General features: G+C 36.7%; 2 protein-coding genes across 2 annotated transcripts in view; both read right to left on the bottom strand.

The window, feature by feature from the left end:
* LOC144969698 (xaa-Arg dipeptidase-like) overlaps window positions 1-3899 on the bottom strand; it is a 13651-nt gene extending 9752 nt beyond the window's left edge. Inside the window, exons 1-2 of the mRNA XM_078908851.1 lie at window positions 3713-3899; window positions 2381-2665 (exon numbers count right to left, since the gene is read on the bottom strand). Coding sequence (XP_078764977.1) covers window positions 2381-2665; window positions 3713-3823 — 396 coding nt within the window. The 5' untranslated portion in view covers window positions 3824-3899. The remainder of the gene's footprint in view (window positions 1-2380; window positions 2666-3712) is intronic.
* Window positions 3900-6438: 2539 nt separating this feature from the next.
* The window catches only part of LOC144968800 (copine-3-like), a 44900-nt gene continuing 41338 nt past the window's right edge, over window positions 6439-10000 (bottom strand). Inside the window, exon 18 of the mRNA XM_078907505.1 lies at window positions 6439-10000. This exon is cut by the window's right edge and continues 176 nt beyond it. The gene's annotated coding sequence lies outside the window, so the exon portion shown is untranslated.

A 10000-nucleotide genomic window follows, 5' to 3' on the forward strand; every position in this document is an offset into this window, starting at 1 on the left:
GTTTTCACCATTTAATATTCTCCCCCTCCTCCTCCTCCTCCTCCTCCTCCTCCTCCTCCTCCTCCTCCTTCTCCTCCTCCTCCTCCTCACCATAATCAACAATAATCAATAATAAAGGCAACAGTAAGGAATTATATAAGAATCTGAACACTCGTATAAACCTCGAAACGTCATCGCCACTGCCAAAGCACAGATGATACTGAATTGGCAAACAGATTCAACCATTTTTTAAAGATACAATATTAAAAATTCGTTCAGATCTAGTTCGATCTATGGAAGAGGATAAAAACTATCACCCAAGGTCACATGCCATTAATTCGTTTTTAATCTGAATTTTCCACTGCAACAAATGAAGAGATACGTGAAATAATTAATAATTAAAAAGGCTCCAATCAAACACTGTACTTTAGATCCTATACCAACGTGGATCTGAAAGTCATGCCTTGAGGAGGTTGTGCCAGCAATAACATCGACCGTGAAATTCTCACTAGAGCACGCGGACTTTCCAGATTGTATGAAGGAGACCATAGTTACGTATTTGCTTATAAAGAAAACGCTTGATTTTGATTTTTTAAAAAAACTACAGACTTATATCCAATTTAAATTATATTTCAAAGGTTATTGAAAGGCTTGTTGTCAAACGACTACAACAGTATTTTCTAAATAACAAAATCTGCGCAATACATTTCAGTCCGCATATAAACCGTGCCACAACACCAAAACTGCACCTTCGCGTCCAGAATGATCTGATCACACATTTGGAACACAGTAGCAATGTTGCACTACTCCTCTTAGATTAAAGTGCGGCATTCGATACAGTCGATCATAAGATACACTTATACCGAATGGGGGATTCTTTTGGAGTCACCGGCAAAGCACTCGAGTGGTTTTCTAATTACTTGAAGAATCGAACGCAACGAGTGTGCATAAATCACACTTGATTTTGGCGTGCCACAGGCTCAGTTTTGGGTCCATTTCTGTTCCCTGTGTACACCTTACTAGCATCATTCAATCCTGCAGCATCAGTCACCATCTTTACTCCGATTATAGATAGCTATATTTCCCCATTTCTTCTTCCAACTTAATTTCAAACAAGACAAACATCTTTAACTGCGTCTCTCACATCAAACTCTGGATGGCCCAAAACAAGGTAAAATTCAATGACGATAAAACTGAATTTATTGTTTTTAGAAAACAAGGAAAGACCATTTTAACGGAAGAACTTTTGATTTGTGACTCTGTCATTTCCAGATCTTCAATTATAATAAAACCTTGGTTTTTATTTTGATGAATGTCTGAATATGCAATATCATATCACAAAACTCTGTCAAAATCTACATTATATTTTAAAATCTATCAGTCATATCCGCAATCTTTTAGATGAAGAAATTTGCAAGATGCTCATTAATTCACTTTTTGCTAGCACTATTTGCTAGACTATTGTAACTTCCTTCTCTAAGGCTTCCAAAGAACTTGATCGCAAGACTGCAGTTGTTACAAAACAGGGCAGCACTAATTGTCACCCAGACAAAAAAGAATGAGCATATAACTCCCGTTTTGGAATACCTTCATTTGTTGCCCGTGGAGAGGAGAGTTGATTATAAACCAGCATGCCTTGCCTTTAAATGTCTTCACAACACTGCTCCAGATTACTTAAAATCATTTCTTACAGTCCATATTCCAAGTAGAATAATCCCTAAAACTAAATTCTCTGAACGATATTTTGCCTTTTCTGCTCCAACTGTATGGAACTCATTAACTACATATACAAGAGACCGTCAGACCTTTGGTACCTTTAAAAAATCCCTAAAGACTGAATTATTTATATCTACCTATCAAATGAATCGTTGATATAATATATCATATATTACATGTAGGTATGTGTCTGCCCATGTGTGTATATGTATATGTCTATGTGTATCTCTGTGTATGCACACGACTTGTCTATGTATATGTATGTGTGTATATATGTATATGTTTGTATGTGTATATGTCCGTGCATATGGATACTTATATATTATATAAATGTATATATATGAATTATATATATATATATATATATATATATATATATATATATATATATATGTGTGTGTGTGTGTGTGTATGTGTATGTGTGTGTGTGTGTGTTGATATTGATTAATTTGTTTACTTATAACTTGTCATTGCCATTGTGAAGCGCTATTGAGCATTGTAAATGGATAATGGCACTATATAATTTTTTCCATTACATTACATCATCATCGTCGTCGTCGTCGTCGTCATCGTCATCGTCATCATCATCATCATCATCATCATCATCATCATCATCATCATCATCATTATCTTCATCGTCACCACCCCCAAACACTCCAACACTACGTAATTAATTACCACTCACCATTCCGACAGTGGGGCACGAGAGTTTCAAAACAGCATTTATCCCAAGAGCAGCTGCCACGGCCGTCTCGGCCACAAGATGGTTTCCACTAAATTGATTTGTTTTCCCTTCCACGTCATAGCGACAAAGGAAGGCAACATTAACCCTCTTGTTGCTAGTCGACGAACTGACGCCGTACCATGCTTTGAATGTACCAGGCATGCCTTGAAGATTACAATCTATATGAAAATCGTTTTTCTTTAGGAACTTGGATATGTAGTCCATATTTTTATTTTTCTTCACATCCTGAAACAAGGGGTGGTGGATGGTATGAATAGTATTAAATGCGTGAAATATTGCTGGAATCGCTGGACAAGTGAAAGCGTGTTGTCTTACATATTGGGTATGCAGAATTATAATAATAGAAAGTCGTGCATATAATCTGCTTATCATAAATCATGGGGGACCTTCCGCAAGTTCCTCGAGGTAGCTTCACCTTCTATTATTATTTTAACCTTGAATCTTTAGTCAGATTTTAATTCAATATGTCAATTTTTAGTAGCATTTTAAAAGCTGTAGAACATACCTTGATTGCGTTGTATACGTTTAAAATGTCCTAATATTACCATTGATTTGGTTCTCCGACACCATTGTCGTGAGGGTTTTTTTTCTATTAGGGTTAGTCATAAGTCGTAGTAAGGTTCTAGGGCTTCGTTTTTCCTATTAAGGTTAGTTAAATGCACTACATAAGATTTAGTTTTACCTGAGGTCAGCTAAAGGAATACTTGGATTGTTTCCTTTAGCTCGTGGAACTTGCGGAAGGCCATGTTTGCAAAATAATGCTGGAATCTCTAGACAAGTGAACCCAAATCCATGACTTTTATATTGGGACCTTGGAATTATATCAAATTAAAGGTTTGCATATAATATATTTATTATACATCGAATTTTTTAAAAGAAAACAAAATTTATCACATTCATTTATCCTTTTCTCTTAATCTTTTCACGGTTTTACTTTTAATTGAACTAACAGCAACATCTACTTAAGTTGCGTAGATTCAAAATGCGTGTTTCTAGGGACATCTCTTTTTCACTCTCCCCCCCCCTCTCTCTCTCTCTCTCTCTCTCTCTCTCTCTCTCTCTATATATATATATATATATATATATATATATATATATATATATATATATATATATACATACATAAATAATACATACATATATAATACATATAAATACCTTTCTCTCTATCTCTCTCTGTCTCTCTCTCTCTCTCTCTCTCTCTCTCTCTCTCTCTCTCTGTGTGTGTGTGTGTGTGTGTGTGTGTGTCAGTTTTTGAAAAGTCCAACTTACCGTATCACTAGCACTAGATTTTGTAGATTTCCAGATTCTACTACTGAACTTATAGAGATCATTTGAACGTTTGTCTATTTCATCACAGGCCGCAGTTTTATACCAGTCCATATTGTCCAGATAACTACTCTTAGATAGATCCTTTTACATTTTATTTGCTAAGTTAAAAGTGACAAAAAATGGCGTCTGATCCTTTCCGTTTTGATTTGTGCACATTAGTGCATTCCACATTGACATCCAAATTGAGGAGGTTTTGATATTCTTGACTTTCTTGACTTATGAAAGTTTCGCTTCGTGATCAACCGACAGCGAGACTTCGGCTGATTTCACCAACTGCTGTGAAGTCCTTCCATAGTCAGGGATTTTTGTTATCTTAATTCACAAACGTTCTAGGTTGTGAATGATTTTCAATCTTATATCCATGTTCTCTAAAGCCGAAAACTCTAGAATCGTAGCCGACAGTGTTGTTAGTGGTCGCATTCGAAAAGCCTCTATATATGTGACAAAATAAGGTGACATAGCTTTATTTGCTGGGATATCTGTCTCGTCGGCGTTAATAGAATATGTATGAATAGGAGCCATCGATTTTCTAAAATTTGTACCGATAAAGACTTTTCGTTTTCCTTTTGGTCCAGTGATTCGTTTGTGAATGTAGTCAAAAAGGCTGCAAGGTGCTGAAAAAAGGAGACTTGACACGTTCCACAACAGGTGATTGAGGAAGATATTAAGGAGATTCAAGACGTATTCCATCTCAAAAATTACTCCCATATGAATCCGAAGTACCTGGAGGGTTTCACTGGAACACAGCCTTACCTATAGATAGTTTGCGCTTGGCGAAGAAGCTCATAACATTGCCATCCGGAAGTATAACGGACCAACACACAAAACTATGTGTTACCATGAACTTTTATAGTCTGGATACTACAGTTTCGTGATAATCACTCACAAACGCGGATGGCAAAATACAATAACAAAGGCTTGAGTGACGTCATCTTCGTTCTATCTATAGATTGTTTGAAGTTGACGCCACTCAGGTCTTTGTTATTGCTCTTTGCCCTACGCGTTTATGAGTAATTCTCACTAAACTATTAACCAGACTATAAACAATCAAGGTTACACAACGTTTTGTGTGTTGGTCAGTTATACTTCCGGATGGCAATGTGTGAGCTTCTTAGCCAAGCGCATAATATCTATAGGGTCTATCTCTAACATGTCCGGAAGGTAGAGAAACGTTTTACTTCTACTCATGCATTCCCAACGTCTTGCTCCTACCCCACACCTGAGCACAACACTCCGCGGTGGAAAGGAATAGTGCTAGGGAGAGGTCTTTAGAAGTGATTGGTAAGCAACCAAATTTGCTCCCGCCAGCTTCTCTGTTATTCTATCATCTGCATTTTATAATCCCAATCCTTCTCTTCCTCTTCTTCCTCTTTCTTTACACCAACCTATCTAGTTTATCCTCATCCTTCTTCTTTTCCCGCTTTTCTTCACTCTTTTACGAATCGAAAATCACGAATTAAACGAAAACCAGTGGTCCTTCAAAGAACCCATATGATTTTTTTCTGGTTTATGTAAGAGTTGTTGTTGCTAGTTATCCTATTGATAGGACGACATAGAATTGATACAAGTCCTTGACTTATGAGTTTAGAGTTCTACGACTAAGCGATCGAAACCCCATCAATGAAAAGTAAACTTATATTGTGTTATATCAATAGTCTCACTCATTGATAACTCATTGGCATGTAAGGGCTATATCATCACATGTAGCAATAAGCTAATCGTTATGTGATCTTGTGGTATGACACTCGCTTTTGGATCGGAAAGTCCTGGGTTCGAGCCTCGCTCGGCGCATAGTTGAGTCCTTGGAAAAGGCTCTTTACTCACATTCCCTCACCGTTCTCAGGTGTAAAAATGAGTACCTGGCCGTTAACAGCGTTGTCTCTGTCGGAAAAAAATGTAATATCGCCTAACAGGCATCATGTCTCGTACTGCATGTTACGTGTTGTTGTTGGTCAGGGGTCCGTTTGCACGTTTAGTGGGCATTGCACTATAGAAAACCTCAAGCTCAAGTTATAGATCGAATGAAATTGACGTCACTCAGCTCTTTTGTTATCAATTATTTTTAGACAGACATTTTAATGATTATTTCTCACTAATTTATATCAATCAGACTTTCAACGTTTAGGTTGAACATATTTTTTGTGTTGGTACGTTATATCAGGTTGGCGGATGTTGTATTTTATCTAAACGCATATCATCAATACTAGCAATTGCTTAAACTTGGAAGTATGATCTTGTGTCACACACAGCAATTTATTGGTCGTTACTGGATCTAAACCTCTTGTACTTTTATATAACGCATTATCCACTAAATGTGCTGTAATCGCTATACAATGGGTCCAAAGACAGCAGCAACACTTAAAATATAAGAATCGGCATGAAACGTGTAAGGTGCAATTACTTTTTTTTTTCAACGGAGAGACAACATTGTTGGTTATATTATCATAATATACCTGAGTACGGTGAGGCAATATGAGTCAAGAGAATTTTCCAACCCCTCAACTTTGCGCCACACAGTGCGAGACTCGAATCATAGTATACTACCGGTCCATACCTCAAGACCACAACGCCGTAGGCAGGTTAAATAATAAACACACGAAAAAAAAAAACAAATATGGTAAAAACAAAAACAAAAACAAAAACAAAACAAAGAAAGAAAGCACACATTTTGTTTTCAAATTAAAATTTAATCATTTAAAAGGTGTTTTGCATTTTTATATAACTAAGGTTTTCCCCCCACAAGTCATGATAACAGGTTTATTTGTTTGATTTTTGTTTTGTTTTTTGAGGGTGTTACGCGCTTGCGACATTATTAGGCCCTTTAGCGCCAGTAAACAAAGAAAGATTGTATAGAAGAAAAGTTGTAGACATGGAGTCAAAAGCATTGAAGAAAAGGGAAGACAAAAGGGACTAAGTCAAATGGTTAACAGAAAATTCCATGAGCAATCAATCGATGTGCTAATTTTGACATAACCTAATAGTTTCATCCAGGCACAAACAAAAGATCCCACTATGAAGGATACATTCATTCTTTTTTTGTTTGTTTGTTTTACAAATACTAGACTTGACTGAAAAGTATTGACGCCTATTGAATATCTCAGAATGTATTAAACTCAACAGTATAAACGATTCTTCAAAATGTGCCTAATCTATTCTTCTATTAGGTCACCAAACTTTGTTAAGCTGCTATTTCTTGATTTTGATTTATCTTATTTGTAGGAACCTCACTCCAACATGTCGGACGAAGAAACCATACCAAAAAGATTATGCAATGGACAGAAGGCTGGGACTGAGAAGAGATATGGACCCACAAACGTTCATAACCGAGCGAAACGTGTTTATAGTGACTCATGTGTTTGTTTCCGGATAGTGCAAATTTGGGTTAAGTGCTTTATTGGAACAGATATTGTCTCCACTACGTTAATGAGCAAGCTCGCAGTGGTCGTCCACAAACTCCATCGAGTGAAGCAAATCAAGAACAAATAGACAAACTTAACCGAGCCAATTGTCCGTTAAAACAATCAGAAACTTCTCAAAGGCTTGGAACTTCATAGGGAATAGTTGGATATATCATTCGATAAATCCCGGTTTACAGTTTACAGAAAGGTGCATGTACTCGTTGGACACCGAGAATGCTCACATGCACGCATGATCACACAGAAAGAAGTTTCTTTAAGTCGCAGAATAACCTCTTTACAGTTCCTATTGAGCTCCGAGTGACTTTTCCATTTTCTTAAGACTAAGAGACATCTCAAGGGGGGAAATTTTGGCAGTGATGGCGAGGTGCTGGCGGAGGTGACTCGATGATGTAGAAATTTGCCACGCGATTTATAACTGGTGAATCGTTTAAGCTCTGTGTGCATAACTATGCTAACATTTTAAATAATAAACGGAAAGGACATAAATTAAGTTTTGCTTTGATACCTTCGTCAATTTCGTGTCCATTATAATTTTGAAAATGCAAGATCGGCGTCAAAACTTTTCAATCTACCATTGTACATTATACAATATACACCATTCCAAACAAGGAATAAAATAGAACATAACAGTAAAAGAGAGGTGATTTACAAGGGAAACAATATCATCTCTCAAAAGAGTTAATATTCATTGGACTGTCTCCCTCCCAGGACCAGGAAAAGACCAGAGCAATCTCAATCCAGGTCACATGGAAAATAAAAACAGGTATGGGAGATAGAAGACACAGCAAGTGACCTCCTGCTCACCATAGGAGGTCCATCTACACTTGATATTAAGCACGAATGCCCTTAACGGAATGTTATACATATATGATATACAGTAACCATCGGTACTGTTAATCAGGAATCCTGAGGATGGTGATGATAATGATGATGGTGATGATGATGATGATGATGATGATGATGATGATGATGATGATGATGATGATGATGATGATGATGATGATGATGATGATAACAATAATAATAATAATAATAATAATAATAATAATAATAATAAATAATAAAATAATAATAATAATAATAATAATAATATAATTATAATTATAATATTACATATTATTGAAAATTAGAGTTGATGCCAGAGTACATAAATTCAATGAGTTTTAAGGGTTATTTAATCGACGTGATGGTAAATTGTTGATCTATAATGCTTATATCCTAAAAATTACGAATTTTCGAATTTTCAAGTAGGCAGGTCTGCAATCTTATTCATCGTTGCTATTTAGAATCTTCTCATAAATCGTGAACCGGGTTTGTTCAAATGGACCTGACTGGTGCGGTCCTTCGCAACTTTATGAGATGATATCACCTCCCTTGTAGTAAGTAGCATGGTTGACTGATACAATGTTCTACTTCAGTGCTATAACCAATTAACTGCCGTACTCTGCAAAGCCGCGTATTTAAAAAATAGGAAGAAAACTCGTCCTTCAAATATCGATCTATTGAAATGACCCTCATCTTGGCAAATATTCTAAAACGTCGGACTTCAAGGAATCCTAAAATAGAGAGTTTTTACCAAGATCGATATTTGGAGGACGAGTTGACTGCATTATGTGGCAATTTTGTGACATGCTTGGGTACTTTATGACATTTTGATATCAAAAATCATTGTCGTAAGCACACATGTTTTGGCAATTACATAGAATTTCGTAGGTTTAATAAGATGGGAGGATTGACGGAAGTAGAAATATTTATAACATGAAAATTTTCATAATATCTCACGACATCTCCGTGCTGGCTAGACGCGGCAATGATCAGTAGGCGGTGCTATTATATTTTCCTGAACCTCTATCCGTGGCAGAAGAGGGGGGGGGGGGGGGGGGGGGCGGATAAGATGTGCTATAAGATGATATTATCTCCATGTTGGATAAAGGATATCGATGTGATGACTGCATTATGAGCAATTGCATTATTATTACATCTCCCCATTACATGAACGTTTCCGTGTCAGGGATCAGGTTGCATAATATAACATACGGTGCAATGCAATGGTGTTTCATGTCACTTTTGCTATGGCGAGGACGAGTCGGTGATTGTATTGTGGCATTTCCATGATTTCTGTTTGTTGAGTGAAACAAGCATGATTGTAGTGGACACAATCTTCCCATGGGTGTTGTTTGTTCGAAATGGTTCGATGTAGAAGTGTTTATTGTAATGTGAACAATACTAAGACACTCTCAGGATATCAACTTGCTTGCTGGAATGGGTCGAAGTGGGAGGGGTTGATTGCAATGTGAACTATACTATGACATTTTTAGGACATCAATTTGCTGAAATGGCCGGATGACGGAAGGGTTGACTGTAATGTGAACAATGCTTAACATTCCCAGGACATCAACTTATCTGCTTAAATTGGTTGATGAAGGAAGGTTTATGTGCAATGTGGTATGACATTTTAAGGACATCAACTTTTTTTTTTTTGATGAACTGGGTCGATGAAGGAAGTTTTGACTGTAATGTGGACTATGCTATGACATTTCCAAGACATGAACTTTTTTTCTGAAAGATTTAACTGTAATGTGACCTTTTCAAACATATTACGAGGACATCAACTTGTTTGGTGAAAGGGTCAATGGTGTACGGGTTGATTGTAATGTGGACTATGCTATTAATGACATTTCAAGGACTTCAACTTGTTTGCTGAAATGGGTCGATGGAGGAATGTTTGATTGTAATGTGGACTATGCTATTAATGACATTTCAAGGACTTCAACTTGTTTGCTGAAATGGGTCGATGGAGGAATGTTTG

This window comes from Berghia stephanieae, chromosome 3 (genome assembly GCF_034508935.2).
Source record: "Berghia stephanieae isolate SIO BIC M18660-M18661 chromosome 3, UCSD_Bste_1.3, whole genome shotgun sequence".
NCBI classification, from domain to species: domain Eukaryota; kingdom Metazoa; phylum Mollusca; class Gastropoda; order Nudibranchia; family Aeolidiidae; genus Berghia; species Berghia stephanieae.